Here is a 15,770-nt window from a genome sequence, read left to right as displayed (position 1 = left end):
ACAAGTAGGAGGGCCTGCTGAGATGGCTTAGTGGTTAAGAGCACTGGCTGCTCTTTCAAAGCACATGGGTTCAATTCCCAGCAAACATACCGTGGCTCACAACCATCTGTTAACTCTAGTTCCAGGGCATCTGAAGCCCTGGCCTCTAATCTCCATAGGCACCAGGCACTCATGTTGTGCATAACACACATGCAAGCAAAACGCCCATATGCACAAAATAAAAAAATTAAAATTAAAAAAAAACAAAAACTAAAACATAAGTAGGATGTCCAGGCAAGGCTTAGAGAGGACACTGGGAAAGTACCCAGAAGACTGATCTATCAGTACACAAGACAGAAGCCTCCGGACCTGCCACATGAGCCTAAAGCATAGCCACTGTGGCTCTAATGTGTGGAACAAAGCAGCCACCGATTTAAGCTGTTCCTGATTTCACTTTTGCCCTTTTCTTTAGCACTAGACAGTTGGGAAGTGTTTGTTTGTTGTCTGCCCCTTTTCTTCCCATGCCCATCAGTCTCTGATACCCACACTAAGAGGAGAAAGCCCAGGAAAGAAACACTTTAAGCAAAATATGAATGCAGCCTGAGACAAAACCTGTTTATTTAAATGTAGTTTATACACAAGTTACACACTCTTCCTTCTGCCACTCAGAACTTCTCTGGAAACGTCTCCATTTCTTCCTTGATCCTGTTTTCTACTAGTAACGTGAAGTTACTGTCTGTGTTGGAGAGGTTGTAGCTGACAAACACCTGTTTACTGGTCTTCCTGGCTAAAAAGAGAAAAATACATTGACAGCCACAACCGAAATTCCCTGAGTCCATGTTCCACAAACCTGCCAAGAGCTGGGAAGTGCTTAGAAAGAGAATGAGATTTGGAGAAGACTTCTCAAGGGCTGGACGTGCAAATGGACATCTAGGCCCCTCTTCAACTCTGGAGCAGTGGATTTAGTACAGGCCTTGCAGCAGCAGCTATAGCTTAGCATGACCCACAGAGTCTCCAGCCCTTCCTGACTCCTGCAGGAGAAAGACACGGTGTTGGGACCAGCAGTCCATGCTCAGAAGCTCTCAGGTGACCACACTAGTGTCTGAGAACCTCTACTCTACATGGGGCTTTTGGCTTCAAAGGGTTGGGGATTGTGTTATTTCAAAAACATCACCACCACCACCACCACCTGCCTCCATTATTTTCCACTTTCCTTCTAGGACTCATGTTTATGTTATGCATGTGTGTGCATTTTCTAGAACCAATAAATAAGTGAGGCACTGATGCAACTGCAAAAATGAAGCTCAGCTACACACCTAGAATCCGGAAGTCAATTCCTTGAGCAGAAGCAGGCATCAAGCCCAAGCCAGTGTTTCATTTAGCAATGCCTGGACAGTGGCCTGACCCCTTCCATGCCCAGGGCACAGGCAGAAACTACTTTTCACCTATCAGAAGACCAATCCTTCCCTCTAGTCCAGGGACCTCACCCTCCTCTTCAGGCAGAAAAACAGGGAGTAAGGCTATGGAGTCACAATACCATGACAAAAGCCTGCTGTAGAATACACCAAGTTTCATCAGGGTGCTGACTCTGTCCCCCTCTGCAACTCCTTTTGTTTGCTGGCTTGTTTGCTTTTTCAAGACAAGGTTTTTCTGTAGAACAGCCCTATCTGACCTGGAACTAGCTTTGTAGACTACTCTGACCTGTAGATCCGCCTGCCTCTGCTTCCCAAGTGCTGGGGTTAAAGGTGTGCACCACCATCCCCTCTGCAACTCTTACCTGCAGTCAGGAGGGTGAATGCAAAGCTACCTTCAAGCCTGGGTCTTTCCCCCTCCAACACAGCCTGAAACCTCTCTGGGCTCAAGATACTCCTTTGTAAATCAAAGGCAATTAGGCCTCTGACCCTCAAAGACGTTTTTAATTATTTTCTTTATTGGATATTCAAGACTATGTGTTTGATTTGTTTGGGGCTTGTTTGTTTTTAGGTAAAGGGATCTTGGGGAATATTCCATTGACTGGGCAGCTGATGTGTCTACAGAAGAGCCCAGCCTCTGCCCTGAGAATAGCTGGGTGGACTGTATGGCACATGAATTACATCTCAATAAAGCTGAGTTTTATTTTGTTTGGGGTTTTTAGTTTTTGGAGACAGGGTTTTCCTGTGTATCCCTGGCTGTCCTGGAACTAGCTTTGTACATCAGGATGGCCTCAAACTCAGAAATCTATTGACCTCTGCTACAGAGTGCTGGGATTAAAGGCAAGTGCAACCATCTCCAGCTCTGTTCTTTCCCTTCTCTCTCTCCTTTTTTTTTTTTTTTTTTTTTCCTCTTTATAACAGCCCTGGCTGTCTTAGAACTTGCTCTGTAGATCAGTCTGGTCTCCAACTCACCATGAGTCACCTGTCTCTGCCTCCCAAATGCTGGGATTAAAGATGTGATCCACCACGCCCAGTGTGTGTGTGTGTGTTTTAAAGGAGTGTAAAAACATAAATAAATGAAAGGATGTAGTCAGACATATCAGCACATATATGTAATTCCAAATCCCAGCACTTACAGAGATGGGAGGCTAGCCCTATGTTCTAGGCCAGCCAAATCATGAAAGATAGACCCTGCCTTTAAAAAAGAAGAGGAAGAGGAAGGCATCTAGATGGAGGCAGTTGTTCAGTTAGCAGAGAAGACAGTGCCTTGCAGTGGCTTTGTTTGGACCAGCCACATATTTTGCTTCATGCATGTCCTCAGGGGTCCCAGTGCTCTGCTCAGCCCAAGGAGTAGAACAGGGAGACCCAACAAGCCATCCTCCACCCCAGCCACCTCTCCCATCCCATTCCGTTAGGTGCAGGAGGGTGCTACACATTGCTAGTGTAGACAATGATCTGAGAACCAGTCAAGTATGGCAAGATAGTGAGATCCACAAAGACCAACCAGAAAGAGGCCATAAAATCCCAGTGCTTATTCTGTCCTCTCAGTGGCAGTGGCATGGCCTTCCCCTCTCCCCACAGGGACACATTGTATTGTAGTTCTGATCAGTCTAATTGCTAAGGGGGCCACTGTGACTTTGGCTCAACCTTCCAGGCCCATTTCTGCCCTGAAAGTTGACCAGAACCTAGGGTTTCCTCCTGCATGCAAAGCTACAGAGCAATGCTTCCATGGCAACTGAGAACCCTATAGCCCAGCTCTTACCCATCTGTGTTCATCTTCCATAGAAGATATTACTGCAGGACATCTCTATCTTCATTACTTGTTACTGATACCTGTCCAGGCCCAAGAGACCAGTCAACCCAGGACTTTGCTGAGCGAGTCCTTACTCTGAGCTCTGTGCAGCACCAGACCTTTCAAAGATGCCAGCAGCCATGCCAGGTCACCAAGTTACTTTGCACAAAACCTGGTATTAGGCCTCTATCTCATATTCTTGAGCCAACTCTGCATTTTTATTTTTATTAATTTTTTTGCATAAAATCATTGCTGGCACACACTAGGATATGTTGAAAAGGCAAAGACCGGAGAATCATGAATTAGGGCCTGGAGAGATGGCTCAGTCACTAAGAACAAATACTGTTCCTGCAGTGGACTGAAGTTTAGTTCCTAGCACCTGTGTCAGGTGGCTCACAACTACTTGTAACTCCAACTTTAGAGGACGCCACACTCTCCTCTGGCCTCCAATGGGCACTGCACTCACACACACAAACCCATACACAGACATACACATATATACATTGAAAATATAATCTTTAACAACAACAACAACAACAAAACCCTTTATTCATGGCATGCCAAACAAAGTTTTGTCACGCTTCTCTAGCAGGGACTGTCATTGCAAGTCAACCAGGCATCGGGTCCCCATATATATGGACACTTCCCTCAACTTTAAGTGAGCGTGAGCACATAATAATCTGCTTGACTGACATAAGTGTGTTTAAAACACACAAGGAAGCACTTAGAAGCAAAGGAGTATCATGCCCCCCACTGACTTTCATGGGATTCACAAGGGAGAAAAGGAAGGACAAATACTACAAGTCTTGGTATAGGCTCAAGCAGAAATTCTTTCCTATAAACTCAAAATTACTTCTTAATAAAGTTTCCAAAACAGCTCATGAATCAGGTCTGTTTCCAGGCTATGACCCTGAAAGCTCCTGTGACCTCTGTTCTCCCTGACCTCTGACCACAGGATACGACAAGTCTGGAGCCTTCCTTAATTAGTGATGTTCCTCCTGAGCTGTGTGCTAGCTGCTCCTGTGTAGGTGACTGAAAGCAACATGCATTCCCACTTGTCAAGATGATACAATTTCCTCTGTACAACTCCCAAACTGATGTATGAGCTTCTCAAAACTGATGACTGGGCTCTTTCCCATCATGTCCCTTTGGATTCGGGGACCTTGGGATCATTGGTCTCAGAAATGACTTAGGGATGCTGGAAAACACAAAGATTGAGCCATTGATGAGGGCACCCTGTGCACACCAGCCATGGGCAACTGGGACTGGAGATCAAAAAACACAGTTATTCTTACCTGAATCACCTGAGTATTTGTAATTGAAATGTAGTGCGCACACGCACAGACACACACAGACACACACACAGACACACACACACACACACACACACACACACGCGGAAGAGTGGAGCCTTCAATCTCGTGCTTTCTGTTCAATACCTACCCTACTCTGCATTCACTTCACCAAGGTCTGACTGTCATACTGAGTCTGAGAAACAGTCCTTCCTACAGCAGTGACATCGGCCACAGGCTCCACAGAAACTGCCATGAGGCCCCCAGAGCCACCCTGAGCAGCTGTCATTGGGCAGGATTCATTCTCTCCCACAAGGAGATGATACACTCATTGAAAGAAAATAAATCAGCTTGTGGATTCCAAGGGGGAGCCAAGAAGGATGTGGGCGTCCCCAAAAAGTCCCTGGGATCATGGTGACACTGAGACAGCAGGGACAGGTTCATGTAGATGTGTCCCATCTCAAGACCCAAAGGATGTTCGTCTGCTTCCAACAGTAATGAAGCAGCTATCCCTAGTATGAAGATTCTTTACTTCTGAGGTCATTTGCCCTAGGACATGAAACGGTGGGTCACATGTGGCTGGTGTCAAGCACTAGCTGTAGGTACATACCTAAACGCTGGGCAAGGCCAGTGGAGGTTGTGTCAGAAGTGTCTCCAAAAAGGGAGGTGCACACAGGGATGGGATCCTAAAAAGAAAAAGAAAAAAAAAAGGAGTATGCCGTGAATTCTCCTCAACCAGGCAGCTTTGGGTTCCACACAGGATATCAGAGCAAGAAGAGGACATACAAATGTCCTCAGGGGCTGTCATCTGTCAATAGCCAAAAGCCAGATAACCCCAACACAGAAGAGGTAAAATTAGGGCAAACAGAAACCACCTGCAATGGGATCCATGTGCTGTAAATAGATTCTAGGGCCTATTTCACATAAAGGGATTTTTTTTTTCTATTACAAACTCCTTAGTAAACTGAAGGGTATTCCAACCAGAAGGGAAGCAAACAGACTCATTTGGGCCACAAGAAATGTGACTGAAGTCTGGTGCCTGGTCCTGTTGCTCAGCTAAGAAGCAGAGGCCTTCCTCAGGAAAGCCTACGAGAACACAGCTCTCATTCCCTGAAGGCCTATGAGGACTTGTAAAGATTAATAAGTGATCTAGGACTCACAAGCATCCAAACAGCAAAATTAAAGCCTTGTATGAAAGGGTTGACCAATCTTGTTTTGGCTAAGAAGCAATAAAATGTATGCTTGCCTAACATGCAGAAGGCCTTGGATTCAATGTCCAGCACCCACCCCAGCACTCAAAAGAAAGTTTGTTTGAAAAGGAAAAAGCCTACTCACTAACTTGCTCTGGGGTTTGGTACCTCTACCATACTATCCAGGTGGAAACAACTAAACTGATCACATATCATTTCCTAAGGGCTTAAAGTCACTTTCAGAATTTCTTCAGGTATATAGAAACAAAAGTTTTTTTTTAAAGGCAGGAAATGAGCAAATCCATTTCTGACTTTTTTTTTGCTGAAAAAGATACAAAAGTATAATCGTAAACCTACTGTTTACAAACTCTGAGTTCAACATTCAGATGAAACATAATAGTACTTACTCCTGAAGTAAAACTACTTTACCTGCTAGCCGCTGGCTTTGTTGCACCAAATCCAAAAATTTAAACCCCATCTCACTACTGTTCTTAATATAGTTCATTACTTTAGAATAGGACATTGGTTTCTCAGAAGACACATGCTCAAGGCCACATTTACCTCCTTTGACTCCCTGCCATAGGTCAGGAAAACCTTACATCCCAGGCCAGCCACCCTCAGAGCTGCTTAGGCTCAGCATCATCCTCTTTGGGTACCAAAACCCCTGCTGCTGTCAAGACAGACCAGCATGAGAAGCGGCTTCATCCTGTGATTTCCATTCTCCATCCTTTGTTGTGGACATACAAGTTTAGGGGTAAGGGGAAGGAAACACACACACAATATCATACCAGAGTATAGGGAGCCCTTCATCCAACATAAGTGGTGTATTCCAAGAAGAGACTAAGACTGGGGGTTCCACTCAGTGGTGGAGCACCACTTGCATAGCACATCAAGGCCTAAGAGGAGGAGGCACTAAAGCAAGAGCCCTCTCAAAAGAGAAGACAGCCACACAGACACACAGGGAGAAGCAGCCATGCGATGTGGTAAGGAAGACTACAGTGTGGCAACTAACAGCCAAGGGCTAACAAAGATTGCAGCAAACCACTTGAAGCTGAGGGCCCCATGGGATGGGTTTTCCCTCAGTCTCCAGGTTTTGGTCTCCAGGTTTTAGACTTGGGCTCTCCAGTACTTAGAAAACAAAGCAGTGCTTTAGTCCACCCAGCTTGTGGCACTTTGTTAGAACAGCTTTAGGAAAGGCATGCAGACAGCAAGGGGGGAGCAGAGAGGTTTTAGTTTTGGGTAACAGACATGAAGGCAGAGTCACACTAGCTCGTGTTTTCACTGACAGAAATGCCCAGGATTTAATAACTCTGAACACATGAATCACGAGAGAAGGAAGGGCCAGGGACAACCAGATAGCCCTCAGAATAGGTGGGGTTGCCAACACGGAGGTGAAAGGCTGTGAGATCAACAGTAAAGAGGAAAGTTTGTCTTGAGTCTGTCGGTCAAGTACCTATCAGACATTCAAATCTAAGAGCTCCAAGTTCAGAAAAAAAAAAGTTTTCTAAACCCACTGTAAGTTTTAAACGCTGTGGCAAAAATCCCACCAATCTGGCCTATGGCACACACACACACACACACATCTCGGGGTGCTGGTGCAAGGAGAGCAGAAGTTCTGGTGGGCTCAGAGCTCAGGGGCTGGGCTGAGTGCACTTTAGGGTGATACAAGTTCGCACCAGTCAGGAAGCAGGCCTAGAGGACTCCAGCCCCAGGCATTCAGGGAAAGACCTGAGGACGCTGAAGCCCCTCAAGAATCCCTCTCAGGGATACACGGGACCAGCCTCACCCCCACTAGCCTCTCCCGTTCCAGACCCTCCCCTGTGGTCCCCACATGCCACCCTCCCGCAGGACGCTCCCTACTCAGGTCCACCAGGGCCTTCAGTCTAGGCCCCGCCCCCATATCCCCACCAAGTTCCTGGCCCGCCCCCTTCCTGCCCAGGCCCCGCCCACACTCACGTAGCGGCTGCACATGGCCACTGCGAGGTTGCGTAGATGCGGCGTTGCCCCCACCCACAGGAAAAGCGAGTCTGTCAGCCGCATGACGTGGAAGTGGACGAGCTGCTCCAACAGCCTCGCGCTGAAGTTGTGAAGCGACACGTCCGCGCCCGCGACGGCCTGCGGCTCCTCCATCCCGCCCGCCAGCCGGGCCACAGCACGGAAACCAGGATGGCGCGGGCGGCCAGCCCAGAGAGAGCGAGCGCCGAGAGGCCGAACCTTTCGCTTTCAGATGCGCGCGCCGGGGCGGGGCGGGGCGAGCACGAGGGGCGGGGCTTAGGAGAAGCCAGTGGCCGGCTCTAGACCCTGTACCTGCACCAAGGTGCGTGTGGGAGAAAACCCAGCCTTGCCTAAGAGTCTGACAGTGACCTCTGGGGACCCTCTGAACTCCCCCTGTCCTTTCCCTTCTCCCCGGGAGGGTGTGTGAGTGGAGGGGGTGTTGGGTAAAGCCAGCCTCCACGGCTTCCTTTGCCCAGATAATTCACTGAGAGCGTTTTAGCAGCCGCTACCTTCCACTCCCACTCCTGGCTGTCTCTGCAGCAAGCCTTGGCTGGGCATGGATAACTCTCTACTTAACAGTAAGGACCCTGGGAGAAAGCTTTTAAAAGGAACTACATAGACCATGGCGGGAGAACAGGCTCTTCGGAGGCAGGCATGCACAACCCCCGTTGCCAACACTGGCCTTAAGCTAAACCTTTAACTTCTCTGAGACTTCGTTTCCTCATGTACAAAATGGATATACGATTTGGGAGCTTTTAAGATACGAGAAACAACGTGAGAGTGCGTGGGAAGCCCTATGGAGTGTGGTGATATGCCTGCCCAGGGACCCTGTAATTTTAATCACTGGGATGCTGAAGGGTTTGGAATGACACCCTTGGTGGGTCGAGAGGCTTATAAACCTTCCTACCCAGTTTATCAAGCTTTTTACTGCTGACTTGGAAGCTCTAGGAACTGTGGGAGGTTTGCCAAAATCTCCAGTAATTCTAAGCAGACTAAATTGAGATTTTAAAGGGTGATGTGGTTTGAATATGGCTTGTGGTCCACTAGGATCCATTGTGAGATCCTTTGGTTCCCATGATGGGGAGATAGGACCTTGTCTGGAAGACCTAAGTCCCTGAGGATAAGGAGGCAGTTCTCTGCTGGAGGTTCTGAGGTATTATAAAAGCAACAAACCCAACTACACCCATCCTCTTTCTGCCAACTCTTGGGTCAAGCTGTGACCTCTTCCCTGATTTGTGCTTCTATGACTGCCACCCACCATTCACAAACCATTCCTTCACCATGAAGTCCTCACCATAACTCAGCCAATGTAGATGCCATGCTCCTGAATCTCCCAGCACTGTTAACTAAAGTCTTTCCTCTTTATAAAGTTAATTGCCTCTGGTATTTCATTTTAGTAACATGAAACTGATAATATAGTAGAGTGTTTTTTATAACTTTGATTCTATTTGCTAATTAGTGATTCAGGTCATATTTTAACAGCTTTATTATACTTTCATATAATTGTACTTTAGTATAATTCACCTAATGGCTGCACATATTTCAAATGTACAAATTAGGGAATGGGAAACTTGGAGGAAGGGAGTGGGGGATGGATTTAGCCAGGATACATCATAATCATGTGTGATATTTCCAAATAAATAAAACATTCAAATTGAAGTTTTAACATCTGTGTAATCCATGAAACCACCATCACAGTCAAAATAACAAATCTAGTAACCCTCTCAAATCCCTGTGTAGTCACCTATCCCCTCACCACTAATCTACATTATTGCTATAAGTTACTGTGCATTTTCTAGAGTTTTATATAAATAGAATTACACCACATATCTGACTTTTCTCTTGCATCTTTCATAGATTAGAATCATTTCTAGACCTTTCCAGGTTAATGGAACTGAGTTCTATTGCATGAATACCACCATTTATTTATTAATTCACAGGTTCACATGGGTTGCTTCAGTTGTTTTTCTTGCTTTTACAGTAAACCTGATCAAGCATATGCATACAACTTAAGTTTCTGTGTGCTTTCATTTCTCATAGATAAAATCTAGGAGTAGAGTGGCTTTTTCCTACAGTTGTGTATTTGCATCTTTTAAGAATCTGCCAAACCATTTCCCTACATGTTTGTACATTCCCATCGGCAGTGCCTGAGAGCTTCACCAGGATCCATCACATGCTCACCAGGCAGCAACTGTGTGATGCAGCCTTTCTTTCAATGGTAACCATCTGAATAGGCATATACTAGAATACATTGTTGCTTTTATTTTTTTGGTGGGGGGGGGGTCGAGATGGTTTCTCTGTGTAACAGTCATGGCTGTCCTGGAACTCACTGAAATCTTCCTGCTTCTGCCTCCCAAAGGCTGGGAGTAAAGGTGTGCACCACCACCGCCCAGCAATTGCGTTTTCTTATTAGCTAAGAGACCTCAGTTTACATCTGTACGAAACACAAAAGTTAACCAAAATGGTTCATAAACCTCAACATAAAACCTGAAACTATGAAACAAGGAGCAGGAGAAAACCTGTGATCAGATAAGAGATTTCACAAGAATGTGAATCACAAAAGAACAAGCTGATCAATTGGACTGCATCAAAATTAAACTGTTCTGCTCTTAAAAAAAAACATTAAGAAAATGAAAAGATGCCGGCCAGTGATGGTGCACACCTTTAAAACCAACCCTTGGGAGGCAGAGACTGGCAGATATCTGTATTCAAGGTCAGCCTGGTCTACAGATCAAGTTCTACAGAGAAACCCTGTCTTGAAAAAAGAAAGATAGAAAATAAAAAGACAAGCCACAGACTAGACAAAAGTATTTACAGAGCAAATGTCTTATACAGTGTTTATAGTCAAAGTATGTAACTAATTCTCAAAACTTAATAATAAAACTAACATTGAATTTTAAAATGGGGGAGGCTGGAGAGATGGGCTCAGGGTTAAGAGCACTGTCTTATCTTCCAGATTCAATTCCCAGCACCCACATGGTAACTCATAACTGTCTAACTCCAGTTTCAACACTCCTGACTTCCATTGTACCAGGCACACACGTGTAGGCAAAACCCACACACATAAAATAATATTTTTTTAAAATTAAAATTAAGTAAATGAGTAATTCATATTGTGGATCAAACTTGTAATCCCAGCACTCTAGAAATTGAGAGGCAAGAGGATCATGAGTTCGAGCCCAGCCTGGGCTACATTGCAATTTTCAAGCCAGCGCAAACTACATAGGGAGACCCTATCTGAAAAATCAAAACAAAGATCTTTTTAAAAACCTGAAACTTGGGCTCCACTCCTCACTGGTGCTGAGATAGCTGGCACTGCCCCTTGATGGACACTGCAACAGCAGAGCTTCCCCTCCCCCCTGGGGGAACTGGAGCCCTGCATTAGGAGAACTAGCCCCACACCTCACGGGTATGGAAGAGCTAGCTCTGTTCTTCACTTGAGGAGGCCTGTCTGTGAGGGTCCAGTGATGATGGTGTGCCAGAGGCCTTGAACCAGATCAATGACTCAGCAATGTACATTATGTGGGCTGGGCTGATTGGGAAAAAAAGGATATACTAAATGACACACTGAAGCTTCTAGTGCCCCTGGGATGAATAGAGGTGTTGGAATGATAGAAGGGCAAGGCGGTTTGGTTTGGTTTTGTTTTTCGACTGCTTTGTTTTCAATTGATTTTTTGGGAGGGCTTCTTTGGGGAGGAATGTTGCAAGGGTGAGGAGAGGATATAGAGGGACTGGGAGGTAAATAGGATTGGGGTGCATGATATGAAATTCCCAAAGAATCATTAAAGAATTATGAAACAAAACTTGGGCTGAATCTAGGTGTGGCAGCATATGCCTTTAATCGCAGCACAGGCAAAGGCCAAATGGATCTCTATGAGTTACAGGGCTACTCAAGCCTACATAGTTACACAATAGGACCCTGTCTCAAAAAGGGAAGTGGGCAGGTAAAGGAAGAGGAGAAAAAGGAAAGGTAAAAGAGTTAACTCTACGCCATACAAAGAAGATACATGATGATAAGCCTCTGCTCAGTCCACAGCACTGAAAGCTCTGTGAAAGTGAAACCCTAGTTTTCCATGGGTTACATCCAGTTAGCCCATTGTGGTGGTTTGAATGAAAATAACACTTACAGGTTCATATGCTTAAATACTTGGTCTTCGGTTGGGGGAACTGTTTGGGAAGGATTAAGAGGTGTGGCTTGTTGGAGGAGGTGTGTCACTGGAGATAGGCTCTGAGGCTTCCTGGTGTGCTCTCAGCCTCTGCTTGCAGTCCAAGATTTGAGCTCTCCGTTGATGTGCTAGCCATCTGCTACCTGCTCCCTCCACTCTGCCACTGTTGTGGGATAGTTGTACACTCTGTGAAGGTGTATTGCTATGACTGGTATAGTAAAAAGCTAAATGGTCAATAGCTAGGCAGGAGGTATAGGTGAGATTTCTGGAGAAAGAAAGGAAGAAGAGGAAGAATCGAGCACTTGGGAGACACCAGGAGACATGGAAAGGAAACAGGAGGTACAAGATGGAAGAGAAATAACATCATGTGATAGAACATAGATTAGTATAAATGGGTCAATTTCAGTTATACAAACCTAAGCTAAAGGCCAAGCTTTCATAATTAATAAGAAGTCTCCTTGTCATTATTTGGGAGCTGGCAGTAAAAAGACTCATTACACACCATCAGAGATGATAACTCTGAAACTATAATCCCCAAATAAACACTTTCTTCTGTAAGCTTCCCTGTGTCTTATTACAGCAATAGAAATGTAACTAATATAGCCATAGTAAGTGGAAAATGCTTGTGCCATACCTAACCTCAGCATTCCAGTTTGGGCCATAGCCTACTGTGGTGTGTCAGTATGCAAGGCCAACTGGAATCTGCCTGGCTTCACCAGAGAAGAAAGAACTTATTGCTTTCACAGGAAAATTCCAGATATAAAATTCCAAATACAGTTTCTGCTGAATACATATCACTGCCATACCATCAAGAGTTGAGACATAAATAACTGAGTTGGAGATTGTCTGTAGTGTAACCTAAACCTATCAATATGATAGTAAATGAAGTTAAACAATCCTGCCCGCCACTCAGAGAACAGGTAGTGTGCCACCCACAGGCAAAGGATTCTAGAACATTCCTGGAACATGGAAAAACAATTGACATAGACTCCCCCTAATGAAACAGCAAGTGAGGAATCCACAAAGAACAGTTCAGAGACAGAAAAAGGAGCAACAGAAGGAACAAGTATGACTAACATTGGATGCATGGATGGAAATATCCCAATGAAACTCCTTTGTGTTGTGGGAATCCAGCAGTCACAGTATCAAGGGTACACATTAGAACAGAATGGTTGTTTCCTAGATGTATTTTCACCTTGAAGAAATCATAGTGGAAATCAGTGATTGTTTACTGTGATTTATAGAGTTGTTTTTCTGAAGCAGCTTTACAGCCTGTGCATGACTTTAGTCACAAGACAGTCCTGGCACACCTGAAATGGAGCTCTTGGATTATTGGGTACTGCAAACAGTACACAATAAAGACTAAAGGGGCAGGGGTGTAATATTTTCCTTCAGAAAAACATATAGATTAGATCAGGGACTTTGGTATGAGGAACTTGTTTACCCAAAAAACAAATTTTGTGTAACCATCAATAAATACACCTTTGAAGGGCTGTTCGAAGTTCAGTCCATCAGAGGCTGGACCTTCCTGTTGCCACACAGGCCTAAAATTCATCTTGGAGTGACATCTTTCTTTGATTGACTCACACAACACCTGATACCTTGTACAAATAACATGTGCCAGTAAAAAATGTCCCAAAAATTTGAAGGGGCAGCCAGGAGAGAGGCTCAGTGGATACAGCACTTGCTGTGCAAACATGAGGACCTGAGTTCAGATCTCCAGAACCCACAGAAAAGCCAAAGACACATGGCAACCCACTGTAATCCCAGTGTTACAGAGACACAAACAAACATCTTTAAAAAAAAAAAAAGGCAAAAAAAGTGTATGATCCGAAGCTGAGGTCAGTCAGTTACAACCAAATAGAACGATCCTTTGTTCAGAGCCAGAGCTTGGAACTCAGTAACTGAGTGACCTCACATCATTAAAGTGCAAACAGTAGTGTTTATCTCAGTCCTTGACCACTCAGGTAAAAGTACACCAGGGAAACAGGAAGGCCTAAATGTGTCAAGGGTCAGAATTAGAGAGAGACCTGGCAATCTGAACTATCAACATGGCTGTTCTGCTGTTGTGGAGCACATAAGAATCAAGCAACATTGGAGATGTGCAAGGGTCCTTTCTGTCTATAGTCCACTGCAGGTTGTTCCCCTCCTCCCTGCATGCACAATGGAGATAGACACACTTGGATGCTGGCACAGTCTCCACACCAAGTGGAAGAGGCTGAATGGAAGCCTCTAAAATTACTATCTCTCAGCCAAAGAGAACAAGTAAAAACAATATTGCATCCTGAGGAGGAGGAGGGGAGACATTTAAATCACCTTAAGGATCCCAAAGATGCAATGATGGTAGTCCTTTTCCTATCTCTGTTAATCTGCCAGTCAAATTTAGGAGATGAAAACAATATGTCACCTCAATAGAAAATAGGCAATGGAAACTCTTGGCAGTAGACTATACAAATCCACCCCCCCACACACCCACAAACACACAAAAGAGTATGAATGTGACCACACCGTCATCTTTGCAAGGGTAAGGAGCCCACTCCATACAGAAAAAAAAGAAACTGTTCATATTCCCATGAGATGGACGCAATGCATGTTTATAGTTTGGACCAGGGTTCTAACTCACACCCTCTGTCAGAAGAGATCAGAATGATCTTGACATCTTGTAAGAATCAAATTAATGCATTATGTCATTGTCATCTCCATCTTACCTATGTCCTTTGCTCCATTCACTCCTGTGGTACAGGGAAATCGTAATGGCTGAAGTCCAGACTGGGTCTGAGGTGGACCAGCACAGATGTCCCTGTGCATTCTCATCTGGCTTCATGCATCCTTGGGCCATTAGTCATCACCTAGTCTCTGATGTATGAATCTAAAGCCTGCTGTTCTTCAGGCCACACATATATGCAGTTGCCTGTTGGCCATTTCAACCTGAGTGCTTCACGGCTCTTGTCCCCTCAGGGTGTCCATTCTCTCTTCTCTCTGTCCAGGCCTGGCCCACTCACCTCACTGTCTTCCCTGAAGTGGTGAACACAGCACCACTTTGTTCCCAGCCATGAACTTAAGAATCCTTTTCCGTACTGCAAAGAACAAGGGTGCTCACACCCCCCCCCACCACACACACACCCCACTCTAGGCCTGTTTTTGCTATTTGTCCTTGCTGTCACTGCCCAGATATGAACCTACCCACCTCCAGCCTGGGCTGCTGCTGTGACAATCTGACTCTTTTTTTCTTAACTCGTCTTTCACTGGCTTCCAGTTTGTCATTTGTCCTGTTCCCACAGAGATCAGTGCTTATCCCACCAATAAAAAAAAAATTCTGCAGTGATGTTTGGCCTCACTATTTTTTGCAGATATGCAAACCTCACTCCCCCATAAACTATTTACTTTATGCTGGGGTGCCAGACCCTACTTGGCATTGCCTGAGAAACTGTATGTAATGAAGTTAGCCATCCCATCATAGAGAAGCCTTCCTAGACTCCAGGAAGGCTGACTGGAGATGGTCCTTGTCCTCCATCCCTACCTCCTACAGAGCAGTGCTCTTTAGTGTAACATGATGCCTGTTTGCGTGGCCATTCTCGCTCTCAGACAGCTCCTAAGGACAGGAACAGGGTCATCTACAGTGCTCTGCTCAACTTGAGACACTGTTGGTTACAGGCAAAAGGTAGATGATTGAAGTGAGTGTAAAGTTCCAGGTGGTGTCTTGGGCTCTAGTCCTGGTTCCTCCACCAATTAGCCTGATACCTCTATTCTAGGTCTGTTATCTTAAGTGCAGGTTGAGATGACTGTTTTACGTGCTCTCTCTGTAAGTGCCTTCTAGGTAAGAAGGTAAAATGTTAGCAAGAGCCTCACACAGAAGGGTGTAACTCTAAAAAATACCACTAGGTGGCAGGTGGGAAGGAAGCGATCTACTTGCAGAGTGGCTTTTGCTTTCAAAAAGCGAGCTG

The 15,770-nt window shown here is 45.2% G+C and overlaps 1 protein-coding gene across 2 annotated transcripts; it reads right to left on the bottom strand.

Moving 5' to 3' along the window:
• Positions 1-569: 569 nt before the first annotated feature.
• Psmg4 (proteasome assembly chaperone 4) lies at positions 570-7,905 on the bottom strand. 2 transcript variants are annotated; one of them, XM_027409268.2, is made up of 3 exons: positions 7,622-7,901; positions 5,086-5,161; positions 570-766 (listed from the first exon to the last, which is right to left on the bottom strand). In XM_027409268.2, exons 1-3 carry the CDS (start codon positions 7,793-7,795, stop codon positions 645-647), a joined length of 372 nt encoding a protein of 123 aa, XP_027265069.1. In that variant the 5' UTR covers positions 7,796-7,901; the 3' UTR covers positions 570-644. The 2 variants fall into 2 exon arrangements, with proteins under 2 accessions (XP_027265069.1, XP_027265070.1); XM_027409269.2 differs by lacking the exon at positions 5,086-5,161 and having other exon boundaries at positions 695-766; positions 7,622-7,905.
• Between the last annotated feature and the right edge of the window lie 7,865 nt (positions 7,906-15,770).

Source organism: Cricetulus griseus, chromosome 3, assembly GCF_003668045.3.
Source record: "Cricetulus griseus strain 17A/GY chromosome 3, alternate assembly CriGri-PICRH-1.0, whole genome shotgun sequence".
In the NCBI taxonomy this organism is placed as follows: domain Eukaryota; kingdom Metazoa; phylum Chordata; class Mammalia; order Rodentia; family Cricetidae; genus Cricetulus; species Cricetulus griseus.
The sequence above is the reverse complement of the archived record's forward strand: the minus strand, read 5'-3'. Positions and strand labels throughout refer to the sequence as shown.

What these genes read in the sequence shown, in the direction of transcription:
- Psmg4 (XM_027409268.2), bottom strand. Translation starts at nt 7,795, where the DNA reads ATGGAGGAGCCGCAGGCCGTCGCGGGCGCGGACGTGTCGCTTCACAAC. An exon ending in TGGCCATGTGCAGCCGCTAC is followed by an intron (nt 5,162 to 7,621) that starts GTGAGTGTGGGC and finishes TTTTCTTTTTAG; the next exon opens with GATCCCATCCCTGTGTGCAC. An exon ending in TGGCCTTGCCCAGCGTTTAG is followed by an intron (nt 767 to 5,085) that starts GTATGTACCTAC and finishes TTCTCTTTTTAG; the next exon opens with CCAGGAAGACCAGTAAACAG.